The sequence below is a fragment of the Myotis brandtii genome, unplaced genomic scaffold (genome assembly GCF_000412655.1).
Source record: "Myotis brandtii unplaced genomic scaffold, ASM41265v1 scaffold71, whole genome shotgun sequence".
NCBI classification, from domain to species: Eukaryota; Metazoa; Chordata; class Mammalia; order Chiroptera; family Vespertilionidae; genus Myotis; species Myotis brandtii.
Genome location: NW_005370787.1, coordinates 1,222,095 through 1,242,702, shown reverse-complemented (window position 1 = coordinate 1,242,702; position 20,608 = coordinate 1,222,095). Strand labels below are relative to the sequence as shown.

At 37.9% G+C, this 20,608-nt stretch overlaps 1 protein-coding gene across 1 annotated transcript in view; it reads right to left on the bottom strand.

Annotated features, from left to right (window-relative positions):
- The window catches only part of UGGT2 (UDP-glucose glycoprotein glucosyltransferase 2), a 172,626-nt gene that overhangs the window by 70,436 nt on the left and 81,582 nt on the right, over positions 1-20,608 (bottom strand). The window contains exons 18-23 of the mRNA XM_005882398.2: positions 11,925-12,089; positions 11,448-11,571; positions 11,260-11,358; positions 8,417-8,511; positions 6,100-6,306; positions 2,173-2,304 (exon numbers count right to left, since the gene is read on the bottom strand). Coding sequence (XP_005882460.1) covers positions 2,173-2,304; positions 6,100-6,306; positions 8,417-8,511; positions 11,260-11,358; positions 11,448-11,571; positions 11,925-12,089 — 822 coding nt within the window. The remainder of the gene's footprint in view (positions 1-2,172; positions 2,305-6,099; positions 6,307-8,416; positions 8,512-11,259; positions 11,359-11,447; positions 11,572-11,924; positions 12,090-20,608) is intronic.

The window sequence follows — 20,608 nt, the reverse complement described above, 5'->3', positions numbered from 1 at the left end:
AGCTTAGGCCCAATCCCCCGGGGAGTAGGCCTAAACCAGCAGGTGGACATCCCCTGAGGGGTCCCAGACTGCGAGAGGGCACAGGCCGGGCTGAGGGACCCTGAGTGCGCAAATTTTTGTGCACCAGGCCTCTAGTCCTATATAATAAAAGCCTAATATGCAAATTGACCGAATGGTGGAACAACTGGTGGAACGACCAGTCGCTATGATGCACACTAACCACCAGGGCACAGACGCTCAACGCAGGAGCAGCTCCCAGCCCACAGGCCCCAGGCCAGCTTTGGCAGGTGCCAGCGGGGGCCCCTCCAATTGCCCAACAGAGGGAGGCGATCAGCAGTGGCAGCAGGGGGCTGGGCTGGCTGGTGAGCGGGCTGGCGCTGCCCCCTGATCATCCTGCCATTTGCCTTCTGCAGAGGGAGGTGACCAGTGGCAGCGGCAAGGCGATCGGGGGGTTGGGGCCGGCAAGTGGGTGTTGCCAGGCCAGCCAAGGTGGGTGACAGCAAGGGCCCTCCGATCGCCCCCCCAGTTGCCCCACAGATTGGTCCTGATTGCCGGCCAGGCCTAGGGTCCCTCAGGTTACATAAGACTCGACGTACATTGTTTTGTGGTTACGTCGCCATCTCCCATTTATAAAAAAAAAAGTTCCATCATTTCAACATATGTACATATGTGCTTTATGTTTTTTATTATTTACCACAAGTAAAGGTCAGGAATTGTTATCTTTCTTTTAAAATTTTTACTGTTTCACTTCATTACTGCTGTGTATGTGCTCCATGTGAGTGACGTAGGTGCTTATGTAGGTGGGTTCCGACTTACAGCAAAAATCATGTTACGTCGCGCCATAGGAATGGGATCTCGGATGTAACCTGAGGACCTACTGTACAGGGTGGGGCAAAAGTAGGTTTACAGTTGTGAAACAGTTTATTCTTGTATTATTTATTAACTACTGCATTATTTTCCATATGAACAACTGTAAACCTATATTAGTCCCACCCTGTACCTTATATTTCTGTAATAATAAATGACAACCAGTGTCTTCAATTTGTAAAGTAGCACTGTACACAGATGAACCTGAGCCTAACTGCTTTTAGGAGCTAATGCAATTAGCTTAAACACCATTACACTGAAGCAGATATATTTTATCTGTGGAAGCTTGGGGAAATGGGTCTCTCATTTGTCTCCAATTCCTATTATTTATAGATTCAGATAAGAAAGAATAAATAAGCATAATTTTAAGGGAATAGTGATTTGGGAATAAAACACAGGTGAAGAGTTCATAAAAATGTAGAAAAGAAAGAAAACAGGAGCACAGAGCTTTGAAGATGATTTAGGAATATATAATTTGATAGATCAAGCAGAGGTCTGTCAAGCACATTGGATTAGTTTATTTCTTAATAAATCAAAGCACCAGATTCAATTTTTTAAAACTAAATTCCTAAGAAATAAAATCAGACTATCATATTCAAAATATATTAATAAGTAGCTAGTATACACTGTGTGTCTATAAAGATGCTCTAATCAGAAAAATGTTTGTGATATACTAAGAGAAAAAAGTGTGATATAAATTTATATATATAAAATTACAATAATGTACTTTATGAAAACCAGAAATAACTCCGTAGGGTCAGAAAAAGGGTTAGAAGGTAATACAGTAATTTTCAATAATATATTTTATTAGGATGGTGGGAGCAAGTAACTTTTTCCTATAGATTTTTAAAGGTTATATTGATAAATACTATTTTATACTTCAATAGAAAACATTGTACTGTTGTTATTAAACAATTTTAAGAAAGCTACAACACGAGTAAGATTTCACAATGTACTTTCTACACTTACTATAACAGTGGTTCTCAATCACAATGTTGTAAAGTGTACTAAATTGTTTATTCTAGTATTTTTAATAGGACAAAATAAAAGTTATCCCCACAAGAACATTCTCTCTTCCCTGCAATCAATGTTCTCACCAGTGGGGGAAGGGATGAAGTAATAGGTACTGTGCCATAAATTAACCCTCTCAGCACCATTTACTTCTGCTGAGACCTGTCTCATGTGTCTGGCATATTAACACCATCCTCTGTGTGTGTTTCATAGCATGGGTTGTGACAGAAAAATGTTTGAGACCCCTGTACCACAGTGTCACTGAGAAAAGTGAGCAACTGTTTTTCTACTTACTTTCCCATTGCTGACAATACCCATTTCTCCGGGACCCAACTTAAGTACGTCTTGACAGAACAACTGGTGAGTTCGAAAAATATTCACCCCAATGGTATTATATTTTTTCTCAAAAGCATTCTTATCCATCTCCTAAAGCAAGAAAATATAAAATGAATAAGAGAACAGTAAATATATTAAATTATTTTCTTAACAAAGCTTATTTAATATATTAGTGTAAAATTTAAATTATACTAAGTTGTGACAAAAAGTACTATTTTCTCCTGAAACCATTTTAAAAAAATGAAATCTTTCTCTGCCAAGTCAATTACAACATTTGTATATCTTTTTACAAGTAGATAGTTTGCTATTCATTCTTTGAGAATTCCAGTTGGATTACTGATTGGTAAAATGCTAGGGAACATCAATTTAAATAAAATTTAACATTCCAGAAAAGATATAAACCTAGTTAGTAATAGTGTATTTAACTTCAGAAATACAAAAGTAACCCATGGTCAGAGTCATAAAATATATGGATATTCACAGAAAATTAACCACAAATAAGCTCCTTACATCTTCATACTAACACACTTCTTCATATCAATATTTATCAAATTTTTATGTGCATCCAAATCACCTTGGTGCCTTGTTAAAATGAAGTTTCTCCTTCAGTAGATCAGGGTGGAGCCTTAGATTCTGAACTAACAAGATCAGATGTTAGAAATGTTTCCCCTTTGCTGTCCAATATGGTAGCCACAGCCACAAATGGTTACTGAGCCCTGGAAATGTGGCTGGTGTGACTGAGGAGCTGATTTTAAAGCTCAATTTAATTTTAAATTTAAAATAGCTCCATGTAGCTAGTGACTACAGTATTGGACAATGCAGCCCTAGATCTCCTTACTTCCAAAATCTCTATCTCAGTTATCCCCTCTCTCACCACAAGCTCCTGACCTTCCAGCTCACTCATTGTTACTAACCATTACACTTTCAATCCACTGACCCTACCACTTATTTATTGTCCATCATACTTCCCATATCATAATTTACCTCCCACCCAAGTTACACCCCGGAATCCTTTACTGTAACATCAACCTTCCATGCTCAGCTCCCTGGAATGCTTCCCTCAGTTACATTCACCTTGCAAAACCCCAACTCTGGTGAAATACAACTCTGCTTCCTCTGCAACTGGACCCAAACAGTGTTAAAGCTGGAAAAAAACATGCAACCAAGGCTGATCTCACTTTCAATTTGTGGTCATTAATCTCAGTGGGCCCTCAGAAATCTTTCCACACTAATGTACTGAATTCACTTTCTCATTCTCTGAGTAACAGAAATATATTTGACATTTTCTTCTCTTTCCTCAAACCTCTAATAGCACCTACTAACACTCTAATACTTAACTAATGACCCGAATTTCTTCTGAAAAATGAAAGTAATCAGAAGAGAGGTACTTATCTTGTTACCACCAAATAAATATACCCTTCTACATCTGTACCCACATAGTCTGCCTTTCTTCTGGTTAAAATGGATGAACAATTCCTGTTCTTAAACCAACACTTAACACTGTCCATTGGATCTCAGCAACTCTTAACTTCTCAAGAATTTTGCTCCCCTCAATCTATATGATCCTTTTCTTATTGTTGGATAGATTGTTTCCATTAGCATACAGAAAAGTGACATCTCCCAAATTTAGAATTATTTCCTTGAACTCAAGTCCCATTCTGGCTACGGAATACTTCTTCCTTCAGTGTGCAAGAAACTTCTTTAAAAAGCTATACTTGCTATCTCTATTTCCTGATTTTTTATTTTCTCTTGAATCTAGTGCACCTTTATGCTTTTCACTCCACTAAAGCTGTTCTTATCAAAGTCACCAAGAACCACCTTAATCAATAAAATGGTCAGTTAAGAAGATGGATTTCAGAAACATCTGGCATAGGTGATCATTTCAGAAACATCTGGCATAGGTGATCATTTCCTCCTTGAAATATATTCTCCATTTAGCTTCCAGGATACCATACTCTCCTGGTCACCTTCCTAATTCATTGGCTGTTCCATCTCCTTTATAGGATCATCCTTTTCTTGTGTTCCTCCACATTTTAGAATGTTCCAAGGCTTAGCTTTCAACCACTCTGTTCTCCACCCAGCCTTACTTCTGAGGTTTCTCATCTAGTTTCTTACCTTGGAATTATATATAATGTTGATAATCCTCAAATTGACTCTCAAAAAAAAAAAAAGACAACCCCTCAGTGATTTCTACACTCATTTACTCAATTGTCAACATTTCCACTTGAATGTCCAAAAGGCTTCTCCAACTTAACATGTACAAAACTTAGTTCTAGATCCAGGCCCTATGTGTCCAAATCTTCTCTTCAATCTAGACTTCTCCATTAAAAAAAAAAAAAGATACCACCATTAAGTCTAGCTGTTCAAGACAAAATCCTAGCTTATTATTTCCACAGGTCATATACAATTGAGCAACTAATCCTATTTACCATAATATAACAATTATTTATCAATCATTTTACCATCTCCATCACTCCTATCTAGTTCAACATACCATTTACCATTATTTCTTGCCTAGATTATAGGCAAGAAATGCAAAAGCATTCTAAATGTTCATCCTATTTCAAATCTTCACATGGTACCCAGAGTCATCTTTTTAAAGATTATTCACCTCTTCAAGGTTCCTCAATGACTTGCCATTATACTCAGGAAAAATTTCAATCCCTTAGTATGGCCTATAAGTGCTTTAAATATCTGGGATTATATTTCTGACCTCTTATGCTAGTACTCTGCACATCTATCTCTATTTTGGTCATAATGATTTTCTGCCTATACCTCAAGTCTGGCAAGACTGTCTCTGTGTCAAGCCTTTAGACTTGCTATGTTCTTGAACCTGGTACATTCTTCTCACAGACTTTCCATGGTTTGATATTTCATGTTATTCAGAGCGTTAGACTTGCTATGTTCTTGAACCTGGTACATTCTTCTTCTCACAGACTTTCCACGGTTTGATATTTCATGTTATTCAGAGCACTGCCCAAATGTAAGCTCTGAAGAAATACCTTTCCTGACCACTCCAGCTAAAAGAGCATCCCTCAAACCATCTACCCTCTTATGTATTTTCCAATACCACTTACTTTGTCTGTCTTTCCCACTACCATGTAAGCTCCACAAGAGCAGGAACTCTATCTGCCTTGTTCACAAGTATATCTCCATCTAGTACAGTGGTTCTCAACCTTCCTAAGGCCGCGACCCTTTAATACAGTTCCTCATGTTGTGGTGACCTCCAATTTCACTGTTACAAATTGAACATAATCCTATCAGTCAGGTGTTTCAGGCACTGGGCACAGATAGACACTGTTACTCTACCCCCTCCCACTTTACAGACGAAGAAACTGAGGCTCAGAGGTTATAGTGCAGTGGTTCTCAACCTTCTTAATGCTGCGACCCTTTAATACAGTTCCTCATGTTGTGGTGACACCCAACCATAAAGTTATTTTTGTTGCTACTTCATAACTGTAATTTTGCTACTGTTATGAATCGTAATGTAAATATCTGATATGCAGGATGTATTTTCATTGTTACAAATTGAACATAATTAAAGCATAGTGATTAATCACAAAAACAATATGTAATTATATATGTGTTTTCCGATGGTCTTAGGCGACCCTTGTGAAAGGGTCGTTCGACCCCCAAAGGGGTCATGACCCACAGGTTGAGAACCACTGATCTAGTAGATAATATATAAATCTGATTTGTTAAATGCCTCTATGCAAAGTCATATTATTTAACATTTATCTTTTCCCATTTAAAGAAATATTTATTATCCCTAAATGATTATACTTATTAACTGATGTTTTTCAGTAACATATTATCTCCAAGCATACAGATTTATTCTTTTGAAATATTCAATACATACTTATTATTTCAAACAAAGTTACTGACCTCAGTAAGGAATGTTTTAATTTTATCTCCAGAGTAAATAGCTGTAGCAGTTTCTTCCCTTGCCAGTTTCCTGAGAAAGTTTCTCAAAAAGCTGTTTTTCTGTGTAAGAAAAGCTGCCAAAATTCCTCTAGAAATAGCTGTGTTCTCTTCATTTATTTTTGATGTAGGATTATAAATAACGCCCAACCGACTATGAAAACTTTTTTTCTGAAAAACAAAAACAAAAACATTTATAGGTAAAAAAAAATCTGTATCTTACATACCTTTTTACAGTTGAACTTTTTTCTTTCCAATCAAGTTTATGCTTTACCATACAACATCTTTCACTGTCAAATTCTATGTTGACTATTGAAGATGACCTATCATTGAAATAGCCTAAAAACAATAATTTTAGTAACTCCAACTGCTTTACCTCTTTGCATGATTATTTTATAATGCAATACTTTGTTTGACCTCTTCTTGTGTATGTATGTCTATGAAATAACAAGATTACAAAACAAAAATGCAGATTAACCCATAAAACAACCACCCAGGTCAAGAAATAGAGCACTGTCAAAGATATTTCTCAAGAGTAATTAAAAAGGTAAATTCTAAGATACTATTCCATGGGTGAATGTGAGGCAAAATCATAACATTTCTGAACTGTGAAAGTAGTCTCTAAATCAGTCATACATATCTAAGAGTGAAGATGAAAATCTAACTGGCTATGGGGACTTAAGCACAATCTTTTACTAGTTAAGCGGCTTGTGCTCAGCCAGAGATATTCCCCAGGAAACCAAGATAAAAGACAAAAACAAGGGGAAGAAACCAGAGCAAGAATATCAGAGATATATAATGAGAGGGCAATAGACTTTACAGAATTAGTTCATTCACATCACTAACAATAGATAAATCAATAAATTATCCAACAAACAACAAGTAGCCCAGGGAAGTCGGGGGGGGGGGGGGGGGGGGGAGGGTGTTGTTACCAGTATCCAAATATGCTACAGTGTATTATCTAAAATGTTTTGTTTTCAATAAAAAAAAATATGAGACATGCAATGTAACAAGAGAGTGCGATTCATATAAAGGTGAAAAAAACACACAAACCCACAGCATGAGAAACTGTCTTTGAGGGGCTTAGTTGTTGGACTTAACAGATGTAATATATTCAAAGAACTAAAGAAAACCATGTCTAAAGAATTAAAGAAAGGTATTTTAATAATATTTCACAGATAATAATAATGAAGAGATAGAAATTATAAAAAAGAACCAAAGGAAATTCTGGAGTTTTAATTCAGTAACTAAAATGGAAAATGCTCTAGAAAGGTTCAATAGATATGAGTTGGCAGAAAAATCAGTGAATCAATAAAAATGATACAACCTGAAAAAAAATTGTAAAAAGAATGAACAGATCCTCAGAGAAATGTGGAACATCATTAAACATACCAATATATGCATAATGGAAGGGCCAGATACATGTAACTAGTGGGGGAAGGACAGCTTGTGAGCCTCTCAAAGAACATGCTCCCAGAAATTCTTGAGAAGGAAGAGAAGGCAGAAGTGACTGTTGTTCCATAGATCCCAAAGAACCGGTTTTGAAATGTGCTTGTCTGCAGGCAACTGAGGAAAGCCAGAATGTGTTCTGAGATTATCTAATATGATGTGAAAATCTCCTAGCAGATGTTATTTTCATTTTAAATGTATTAATTATTCTTAATGTGGTAGCAGGGCTCCAAGATGGCCCTCAATGATCCCCACCTCCTGGTACTCAGACTTACAGTTCCTTCTCATACTGAATAGAAGTGATCTGCATAACAAACAGAATAGCGTGGAAATATAGTATGTGACTTCAGAGACTAGATCATAAAAGACATTGTGACTTGTGGTTTCCATCTGTAACTCTTTGTCGCTCATTCTGGGGAAAGCCAGCTGTTCCCCAGGACACTTAAGCAACACTAAATAGTGGTCTACGTGGCAATAGGAAGAAGCATTCTGTCACGGCCAGTGAGAAACTGAGGTCTCCTGCTAACAGCCATGCAAGTGAGCCATCTTAGAAGCTGATCCTTCAGCTCCAGTAAAGCCTTCAGGTGGCAGCAGCCAAAATCCTGACTGTGTCCTCATGAGAAACCCCAAGCCACAACCACTCAGCTAAGTCACTCCTGAATTCTTAAACCCCAGAAACTGTGAGAAAATAAAGGTTTACTGCTTTAAACCACGAAGTAATAGGGTAATTTGTTATACATCAATAAATTTACACTTAGTTAATACAAAGCAATTTCATAAAATATTTTGGTTTATGTTTCTTGGGTGCTTTTATCTAGGTAAACTTACTCACCATGTGCTTTAATGCATTCAAAAGCAGTTTTCTCCCAGATGGTTTGTCAAAATCAGCAATAATCCAGAGAGTAATGGAAGAAATTACATCTTCATCTGAAAGTTTCAAATGGTTTAGTTAAACTAATTCTTTTTAAAACAAAACTAAAAGCAGAGGACATATCCAGTTAACAAAATTAAAAAACAACAATAAATAGTAAAATTAGTCTTTCGGAAAAGAAGCAAATGTTAAAAATTATACACGCACAGTGACATAAAATGCTAGAAATGTAATTCATGATATAAGCTCTATATAAACTCAGGTACCAAGAAGAAAGAACAGTCCCTAAAGGACACACCTGTGGGATACTTCCATGAGTAGAGAAAGTTGTATTATGCTTATCACGGTTCCAGTGCTGGCAAGCAAAACTGCCTTCTAGCTATATTTGTAAAAAAAATAAATTAAGAAACTGATATGTATATCCCCATATATTAAAAAAAAAAACCCGGTACAATAAGGTTTATTAGTAGATACTAAAAACAGCAATATCTTATTAGCTTATGATTCATTAATTCAAAATGTCTGGCTTTTATTAACTTGGTCTAATTCACATCATCTTGTGCCATCAATATCAGTATAATTCTTTTTCTGAAAAATTTGAAAATTTGGATGCCACAGAAAGAAACAATTTTAATTCTGACGTCACAGTTAAATGCATTTATTTCATCCAGATTCAGGATATAACATTTGAAATGATAGTTATCTGGTCACCATTAAAATCTATAGAAAAATTATTCTTTCAGATCACATGACCTACTTAAAACACTTATAAAAACTTTGCTGTTCAAATAGCACATTCTTTTAAAAGAATAAAGGTAAAGAATTCTGGTGCCCTCTCAATGTCAGCCCTTTCACCATATAGTAGTAAGTGGAGAAATGTTTCAAATGTGCTAAGTAAATTATAATTTATTTCTTTACACATTTACATAACTGCAAATAAGAGGAACTTACGATGCTTCTCTGTTAATAAAGCATTCCTGTAAGCTGCACGAAATTCAAAGGCTAACTTACTCTGATGCCCAGAAATACACCCCAGAACCTGACAAATATTTATCCTATCTTTTATTTCCTATTTCGAACTCCTTTTCTTTCCCGTCATTTTTACACATTAGCCTACCATAAAGTGGAACTTTTATTTTACATTTCATTATTTGTTGGGTTTTGTGTAGACAGATCATTTTGTGAACATAAAATCATGAATCAATTAGAAAGTAATTTGGGGGCCATCTGGTCCAAAGTTGGATGCACTCCTTACCACTCTCAAAAAACTGGTTGTGTAGCCTCTGCTTAAATCTCTCTCTGATAAAAATTTACCCCTTACTACATAGTTTATTCCATCTTTAGATCACTCTCATTGTTAGAAAGTTACTGCTTTAATACTGAGATACAAATAAGCCTTCTTGTATGTATTGGCTCTCATTTTTCTCCCCACAGCTAAGCAGGTCAAATAAAATAAAGCAAGACAAAAACCAACCAAACTTTAATTAGCTCATCTATCTTATAATTACCTATCTTATCTTATCTATCTGATAAGATTAAAAATGTATGGCCCTACTGCAGACTTCCCTATCTAGGCTAAATTCTTATTTCCAAATATGTTCCTGTCTTGGTCTCCCTTCCTTTGTTTTGACCCCCAAACCTAGGCAAAACATCCACATATTTTTTTATTTTAATATGTTTTTATTGCTTTTTTAGAGAGAGAGGAAGGGGGAGACAGAGAAACATTGATGTGAGAAACATTTATCAGCTGTGTCCTGCACGCCCCCGACTGGGGATTGAGGCTGAAACATGGGCACGTGTCCTGACAAGGAATGGAACTGGCAACCTTTTGGTGCATAGGGTGAGGCTCAACCAACTGAGTCACTCCAGTGGGGATCCACATGTTATAGCTTACTTTAAAAATAGGCAAAAAAAGTAAGATGAACCCCTCTGCATTTATAATTAGCTAGGATAGAAGGCATTATTTTCTTATGTCAATCCTTATATCCTAACACAGTGGTCGGCAAACTCATTAGTCAATAGAGCCAAATATCAACAGTACAACGATTGAAATTTCTTTTGAGAGCCAAATTTTTTAAACTTAAACTATATAGGTAGGTACATTGTTATTAACTTAATTAGGGTACTCCTAAGCTGGCCTTTGCTAAAAACGTCCTCAATCTGATTGAGGTACGTTCGCTGAGGTCGACCCCTTCCAACTCTCCCATCCACACTCGTCTTGTATACTTGTTTCATCTATCTCCTTTCCGAAAACAGACTTCTGCGCATGGGCCACGAAGTTTCAATCGAACTGTACGTGCGCGCCCGCACGTGGTATTTTGTGGAAGAGCCACACTCAAGGGGCCAAAGAGCCGCATGTGGCTCGCGAGCCGCGGTTTGCCGACCACTGTCCTAACAAATTACAAGCTCTCAAATTGAAAACCAGGCCTCTAGTCAAATATCAATATATAAACATGTATTATGGGCCTAGCTGGTTTGGCTCCATTGTTACAGCGTCATCCCACAGACGGAAGGATCTTGGGTTCGATTTGGGTCAAGGTAATTTACCTCAGTTGCAGGCTCGACCCCTACTCTGGTCAGGGCACCTGTGGGAGGCAACCAATTGCTGTGTCTCGCTCGCATCCATGTTTCTCTCTCACTGTCTCACCCCCTCCTTCCTCCCTTCCACTCTGTCTTAGAATCAATGGGAAAAATATCCTCGGGTGGAGATTTAAAAAAAAAAAGTATTATGCAAACACCTTACCAAAATTACAACATTTTGCTACTTTAAGAATAAATTTAGGAAAATAAAATATGCTTATTACCTTCATGGGTTAAATAATACATGTTCTCTGCAATTACAGCACTCTTATCTTGTGAGTCCAAGAAAAAGAAAGTAGAGAAATCTTCAACATCTGTAGTTACTGAAAATTTTCATATTAAATAATGAGTTAATAAAACATTCACAATTCAATAAGCATTTGTAGAAAAGAAAACAGAAGAATTATTTTACCTGATGTAGATATTAAATTAAGGTACTGCCCTTCACTGTACAAAATCAAAGGATTTATACGAGGTACAACATTATTTTTATCCATAAGGAAATCAATTGCATTTGTTCGATCATTTAATGTGCCCTAAAATAACAAAAATATTATTTAGGTAATAGAGGCAATTTATATGCATATGTTTTAAAGTTATGCAGAGATTACATTTAAAGATACTCAGTATAAAATAAATCAATAAATAATATGTGATTTAGGATTCTCATAATAAATTTTCATGTAAAACTTTGAATTATCTTTCCAATTAAGCAATTTTTAGATGTAATTATGCACAAATAAAGTTAATTATTAATTTAAAAATCACTACTAAATGATCAGGATGAAAATTTTTACAAAATTAACTTTTGCTATTAAAATATTTCTTAATACAAAAATTCATTTATAAATATCATTCATCATATATTTTCTCATAAATGCTTACCTACCATAAAAACTTCCCTTTGTAAATATATGGTCATATCCATCATTTTTTGAAGAAGAGCTCTTTCTAGTTTTTGAATATTTAACTCCTCATGGTTAAAGGATTCGCCATTATAAAGAGCTTGAGGCAAAGGACCCAGGCCAGTCATCTTATAAAAGCTTGCTCCTGCCTATTTAGTTAAAAAAATATCAGAGTTAAACAGAATATGGTTTTCTAAAAAAGAAATACATAAGAAAAAGAAGGGACACTGCCACATCTTTATATGCCAGAGAAAAAAATGTTAATTTTGATAATTTTACCCAGCCTTTTAAAAGATTGTTTAAAGGAAAATTTACATAGAGCAAGAGTCAGGGAACTTTCTGTGCAGGGCCAGATACTAGTAATACATATTTTAGGCTTTGTGAGCTATCAGGTTTGTCTGTGTCACATTTACTCAACTCTGATGTTATAGTGTAGAAGCAGTGATAAACAACATAGGAACAAACAAACATGGCCATGTCCCCCAAAACTATGAAAACAAGCAGTGGGAGGGCTAGATTTGGCCTAGGGGCTGTAGTTTGCTGACCCTTGATATGAACTACGATACTTACTTTTTAAAAAATACCATTCCCCAGGATCAGAGATTCATTTATCCCTATATTTACTTGTTTAATAAGCATTTATTCAATTCATGCCACCAGCATCCAGACCCTGTGAATACAGAACTGAAAGTTTTCCCTCAAGTGGTTCATATATTTACAAACAAAATGCAGGCATGTACAAGGATCTATGGGAGCCCAGAAAAGAAGCATCTAACCATTTGTGATGGATAGGAAGGTATCAGAGAAGGACTCTGCGAGGGGGTAACACCAAAAAATCAAAGGATGAGCAACATTGGGATTTTTGTCTTCTGAGTGATAAAGCATCACTGCACACTTCATTCATTTGCTATTCTGTACCATGTATTATTATTATTATTATACCCAGCACTCTCACAATTACTTAATGAAGCTAAGTATTCTGATTACATCCATTTTACAGGTGATGAAACAGATATAAAAACATAAAGTCACTTCCAATGTCACATAGCTACTACATTTTGGAAACAGAATTTGTATTTAGATCTAACCAAGAGTCTGAATTGAACTCTTAACCATTGGACTATATTATATCTGCATTTATTGAGCACTTACTACATGTTAGACTATGAATGCATATAAATTATATTCAAACTCCTTCCTAAGAAAACATACTTTAACAGAGGGAGGGATGGATACATTAAAAATAGGTGTGATTATAGTATACAGAGGTGCAAAGAGCATATAGTCACTTCTATCTAGGAAGAGGATTCATGACAATATGATCAGATGTTCTTATTTAAAAAAGAACACAGTATCAACAATGGAAAAAGGTGGGGGAGCATGCACTGGGCATAATGGGATGGGGGCTACTGCAATAGCATGAGAAAGAAAAAGCAAGGGCCAGAACAAAAATCAGTGGTAACGGGCCAGGTGAGAATGAGGCAGTTTCTAAAATATTTAGTGGGAAGAACTTGATCTACTGTTCCAGAGAGTATGAGGGGAAATAAGTAGTTTAGAATGGCATAGGTGTCCTGGGAGAATGATGATTCCACCCTCTAGATAAGGCAAAAAAGAAAAAGGTTTGGGGTAACAAAGAAGATCATGGGCTTGGTTATAGGTTATTGTGATTTAAGATGCTTATGGGCACTAGGCAGTTGCTTACCTGGGTATGGACCTCAAGAAAGATGTCCCTGCTAGAAATACAGGCTCTCTTCTGATTTACTCTATCATTTCCAATTAAGCAAGCTGTTCATTATAAAAGTTTTAACTACCAAAAATAAGCCAATGACACTAAATTTTATACTTTTAACCCACACCTCTTTCCTGAGCTATAGACACATGTATCTAATCATTTATTTCATATTTACTCTGGAAATCTCACAGGCACCTTAATTTCAATATGTGAAAAACAGTATTTCTGACCTTATTTTCCATTTGGTTTTCCCTCCACCTTGGCAATGGCATCACAACCCTCCTATAGTTAGTTGCTCAACTGAACCCTGGGAGTAGACCTTGACAATTTCTCCTCTCTCCTTTACCTACTCAATCCAGCAGCAGGTCTGGGGTTGTACTTCCTAACTCAATTGTGTCCATTTTTCTCTGCTTCTACTTCCAAAAGTCTCAAGTTCATCTCTCATTTTGAACTCCTACCTACATGTTTCCTAATCTGTCTCACCACATATAATTTTACTCCCCAATGATCCATTCTCAACAATGGAGAATGTTTTGTTGTTGTTGTTGTTGTTTTAAAAAAGCATTAACACTGTCACTTAATATCTTTTCAGGTTTTTCAGTTTCCAAGGTCTTGTACTGTTGAGTCCAAATTAAATATTGCTCCCAAGGCCCTGTGCAATCAGGACCCCAGCCTACTTCTCCAGCCTTGTCTTAGGAACTTTCCTCCACAGTGCCTACATAACACAAATTTGCTATCTGTACAGCAGCAACACCAATTTCTCTTAGTTTCTTCACAACTCAGGACCTCCTAATATTTCCTCCTGAACGTTCATCTACTATTGCTTCCTGTTTTCTTTCATCCAACTCTTCATCCTACTTCAGGACTCATCTTAAATGCCACTGCTTCAGAGAAGGATTCCAATTCCCATTCCAGAGCCCTCCTCTTTCATTCTGCTGTGTAACTATGGGACTCTTCCAATGAAGACTCATGCCCATCAATTCAGGGAATTTCTTATGCTATTTCTCTGATGCTTTCCATTCTTTTGTTTTGTTTGTTCTTTCTGACTCTTCTAAATTGAGTCTCTAATTGCTTACCTTTCATTCTTGTTTTTCACTTTTTTTGTCTTTGTACTATTACATTTTTATTTTATTTTAAATTTTCAAGAGATATTTGTTGTACTCTATTCTCTAACCTCTGTGCCTAGAACATTATAAGTACTCAATAAATATTTGTCAAAAATACAGATAAAGTTTGGATTGGCTAGAGAGAGAAAATTACACGAATATGAGTTTATGGAATAAAGGCCTAAACTCATTTATTTGCTTTGTGATGTAGGAGTCAGAATGATTTCCTAGGCATGTAAAGTGGAAAAGGGTTTGATGGGACTGATAACTATTTAGAATAATTTTGGGATAGTATTCACAAAACCAGAGGTCCTATGAAGGGGAGCAGCAAAGCCACAAGTTCAGTTTAGAGAAAGAGGCAGGAACGACTACAGAAGGGCATTCTTGGGGCTAATGTGTGCAAGAGAAGGTGTTGGTTTGTTAATTGCTATGTTTGCAAGAATTCTGAATAGGTTATTTGATCAATCTATGAGAGTGAGTAAAAATGTGGAGTAATTCTTAAAGAAAAAAAAAAGTTAAGAAATGAAAAGACAATCATAGTATTTGACTTACTAACAAGGAACACTTAAAAAGTCTCACACACTCTAAATATTCACTTAACCAAAATGTGTTAACAACAGATCTCTTCACCAGCTGGTATGCACTGCACAGGCCTATGAATTCTTAATGGATTGAAGTGCTTCTGTACTAGTGGCACAGTGGTTTCCCCCATGAGAACCATCTGACCTCTTTCCCAGACCCTCCCTGTCAACATGTATCAGCCACTACAGGGTAACTGGCTCAGCTCAGGGCCTCCTACGTCAGCCCTGGTTGATTCTTTCTGAGTGGTTTCATTTGATCTTGAAGCTACAACAGTTTTTAGATATTTTAAGTAATACCAATGGACAAAGGGGAGACTAAGTAAAGGCACGGAGGTAGAAAAGATCTCAATCGTCAATTATGATAACAAAAACTCAGCAAATAATATCTAAAACTCAAGATATGTTATACAACTTGAGGAATACACAATAAGAAGACAAGATTCCTTTTCTTGAAGTACCTACAGTCTAGCTGGAAGTTAAATGTATATCCAATCCACATAGGACATGGTAATATTGGTTTGTGAATACCAATATGTAAGGATAATATCGTGTTACTAGATATTTTTATGGCAACCCATAAGTAGTATATTTTGGCTATGTAATATTATCTCAGCTTAAATGCATTAATATCATAGCATATACTGTCTAGAATAAGCAAATAAATAAATACATTTCCTTCTATATGCAAGTTAGGTTATAAACAATATTTTAAACTTTAATAAATATATTAAATAAAATTAAGTGAGTACCTTAAATATTTCCTATCTAGATATTCATAGGAATGCATTTTATTTCAATACACTTAATATCCTCAGGAATGCAAGTGTTAACAAAAGACTTTAAATGCTATAATTAATTTGAACCAGAAGACAATCCTTAAGAAACAAAGCATATACAACAATTTAGTGAAAATTCAAGTAAGTGGTTCCCAATTGACAAAAAAAGAGCAAATTAACCAGAAAAAAATTTTTTACTCTTGAATGAGAAATGATCCTTCATATCAACATTATGCATCTATCAGTCATGCTTAGGAGATATGATATTTGCAGAAGTTTTAGTCCCTGTGGAGTATAAGTATGAATAGAAATTGTGCGCTACCACTTAGTAACAGGAAGTAAAGAAACCACATCGCCGAAACCGGTTTGGCTCAGTGGATAGAGCGTCGGCTTGCGGACTGAAAGGTCCCAGGTTCGATTCCGGTCAAGGGCATGTACCTGGGTTGCGGGCACATCCCCAGTAGGAGATGTGCAGGAGGCAGCTGATCGATGTTTCTCTCTCATCGATGTTTCTAACTCTCTATCTCTCTCCCTTCCTCTCTGTAAAAAATCAATAAAATATATTAAAAAAAAAAAAGAAACCACATCTATTTAAAAAAAAGAAAAGAAAAAAAAAAGAAAACATAATGTGTAAGTATGGAAAACTTCCAGGATGCCTAGAATTAACCCATTAAACAGGCTGATATTAAAACCCAAATGGTGCAACCTTCTGCTTTCACCCTGTGCAAACAGATGCCTAGTATATAAAATTTCACCGTGTTTCCTATTCCATAAGCTTAATCATTACAGGAAATTTCAGTTCCTTCCCCTCCATGATCCAGAATAATTAAAGAATACTCATAAAAAAAGAATTATTTCTCAATTTTCCATAATGCCATAAGTAACTTTACTAAAAGAGATGCCTCTATATAACTTGGCTCTAAAAGAAAGCTCATGTTGGTTGTCTTTTAGGTGTGTTTTTTAATTATATGAAAATATAGTAATGGGGAAAAACCAATAAAACACTTTCTCATTTCAAAAATAACTATTTGGACCCGGCTGGCATGGCTCAGTGGTTGAGTGTTGACCTATGAACCAGGAGGTCATGGTCCAATTCCCGGTCCGGGCATATGCCCAGGTTGTGGGCTCTATCCCCAGTATGGGGTGTGTAGGAAGCAGCTGATCAATTATTCTCTCTTACCATTGATGCTTCTATCTCCCTCTCCCTCTCCCTTCTTCTCTGAAACCAATAAAAATATTTAAAAAAATAACTCTTTGGAAAACTATTCTTATACTAGTATAACTAAAGAAAAGAAAAATCCATAATTCCTACTGCACTGTCTTTTCAATCACATTGAGACCACCAGTCCTTTTGCTTCTTGGCTTTATGTCCTATTCTATGCAGCCTGCACTCAACAGATTGTACTTGTGGGCTATTCTGGGCTAATGTCATACCCAATTTATGAAACTTCAAACTTAGAGTAGTTTATCCAATTACCTTCCTTCGCTCAGCTATTTTGGACTTTCTTTAAAACTGAGATTGATGCCCTGAAACTTATGGTAAGCTTAAGCATCATAGCAATTCTTTTACATGGTTTTACTCTAGACCAGCGGTTCTCAACCTGTGGGTCGCAACCCCTTTGGTGGTCGAACAACCCTTTTACAGGGGTCACCTAAGACCATCCTGCATATCAGATATTTACATTACGATTCATAACAATAGCAACATTACAGTTATGAAGTAGCAACGAAAATAATTTTATGGTTGGATCACAACATGAGGAACTGTATTTAAAGGGCCAGAAGGTTGAGAACCACTGCGTAGACCCTTTCGTAGTCTCCAGAGCAGCAATTTCTAAAACATCATAGCTCTCTTAAAGTTCCATTTCTACCACACACACCCTCACTTTCAGATGGCCTTCCCTCCTCATTAATTCATTCAACAGATATTTACTGATTACACACTATGTTCTGCTCACTAGACATTGGGCCTACAATATCCAATAAGATACATGATTCCTGGTCTCATGGACCTCAGTCTAGTGAGAAGTCAGGTACTGAACTATCTATATATATAAAAGCCTAAGAGACCGTTACGACCAAACGACCGGAACAACTGGTGCTATGACATGCACTGACCACCAGGGGACAGACACTCAACACAGGAACTGTCCCCTGGTGGTCAGTGCGCTTCCACAGGCAACCTCCTGTGGCCAGCCAACCTTCCCCAGTCCTTCCCCACAGCTGGGCGGTCAACCTCTCGCGGTCCCTCCCCTCCACCAGACGGCCAATCTCCCATGGTCCCTCCTCCCGACTGGCCAACCTCCTGTGGTCCCACCTCCTGTCCCTTCCCCAGGCCAGCAGGTCCCAATCAGCCCAGCCCCAATTGGCCCAGCCCCGATCGGCCCTGATTGCTGGCCAGGCCTACCTAGGGACCTCACCCATGCACAAATTTGTGCACTGGGTCTCTAGTTAATTATAGTTAGCACTAGAGGCACGGTGCACGGATTCGTGCACATTGAAAGGAAATTAATTAGAAGGAATATTTTAGAGGCCGGGGAGGGACTGCGGGAGGGCTCTAAGGTATGTCCGGACCATCTTGCCCATCCCGATCAGGACCATCGGGCCAGGGAGGGACCAAGGGAGGGCTCCAGGGCATGTCCAGCCCATGTCGCCCAGTCCCAATTGGGGCTGATTGGGGCCAGCCAGCCAGGGAAAGACAGTGGGAGGCTGGCCAGCCAGGGAAGGACTGCGGAGAGGGCTCCAGGGCATGTCCATCCTGTCTCACCCACTCCCAATCTGCTGGACCCCAGCAGCAAGCTAGCCTAATGTTTGGAGCATCTGTCCTCTGGTGGTCAGTGTGCGTCATAGCGACTGGTTGAACGAATGGTCGAACACTTAGCATATTAGACTTTTATTATATAAGCCTAGAGGCCCGGTGCGCAAAATTTGTGCACGGGGGAAGGTCCCCTCAGCCCAGCCTGCACCCTCTCCAATCTGGGACCCCTTGATGGATGTCTGACTGCCGGTTTAGGCCCGATCCCGGGGATTGGGCCTAAACCGGCAGTCGGACATCCCTCTAACAATCCTGGACCACTGGCTCCTAATGGCTCACCTGCCTGCCTGCCTGGTCACTCCTAATTGCCCCCCTGCCAGCCTGGTCACCCCCAACTGCCCTCCTGCTGGATTGGTCACCCCATGCAGCCTGCTGTTCAGTTGTTTGGTCATCCCTCACTAATCCCCCTGCCATCCTGGTTGCCCCACGCAGCCTGCTTGTTCAGTCATTTGGTCATCCCTCACAACCCACCCCCTGCTGGCCTGGTTGTAGGCAGCCATCTTGTGAGGGCATGAGGGTTAATTTGCATATTACCTCTTTATTATATAGGATTACACAGGAGTGTAAGGTACTATTTTAGCATATAATGGAGCAACTTAATCTGATTTCAAGGGTTTAAAAACACCTCCCCAAAGTTATTCCCATAAGTGTTACTTTCCCCTCATGTAATATTAAAACCAAGAGCTAATATGAACTGGAGAAGAGGGAGGGAGTATCTGCAAACATGGAGAAAACATGGTGCAATCCCTCTGATGAGAAGGAGGTGACCCATTCTTGATATAATGAACTTGAAATAATGCCAGCGTGGTTGAAACAGAAAAAGCAAGAAAGAGAGTAGGAAATGAGACTGAAAAATTATAAGAAGGGGCCAAATTTGGCAGAACTTCTACAATGACTTCTAGTGATTCTGTACTTTACCATTACTATTGAAGAATTTTACATATAAGAGTGTCAAGATTAGATCTTTTTTTAAAAAAAAAACACTTATAAAATACAAAAACCCATGGAGAAATCTTGAGAACCATATGAGCATTCGAAATACAACCCCAATGATGCTGCTTTTCCTAAGTCTGATTCTTATCCTAACATTTATCTAAAAAGCCAGCTTTATTTTTTCCTAAGAAAGCACAAATTATATCCTTTAAAATTCTAGGCTTAAGTTTTCTCCCCTGTAAATCCTGAGAATTATCCTTTTTTTGGTACTTTTCAAAAAGTCAATTTTGGAAATGTAAATACTGTATACAACATTGTGTCATTCAAAGGTCTAAAATTTACCTTCTTTTTGAGGGACTAAAATCCAAATTGTGAGTTATTTATATTAAGACTAGAGGCCTGGTGCATGAAATTCATGCATGGTGGGGGGGATGATGTCCCTCAGCCTGGCCTGCACCCTCTCCAATCTGGGGCCCCTTGGGGGATGTCCGACTGTGGGATCGGGCCTAAACTGGCAGTCGGACATCCCTCTCACAATCCAGGACTGCTGGCTCCTAACCACTCGCCTGCCTGATTTCCCCTAACTGCTTCTGCCTGCCAACATGATTGCCCCCTAACCGCTCCCCTGCCGGCCTGATAGACGCCTAACTGCTCCCCTGCCGGCCCGATCGCCCTCAACTGCCCTCTTCTGCCAGCCTGGTCACCCCCAACTTCCCTCCCCTGCA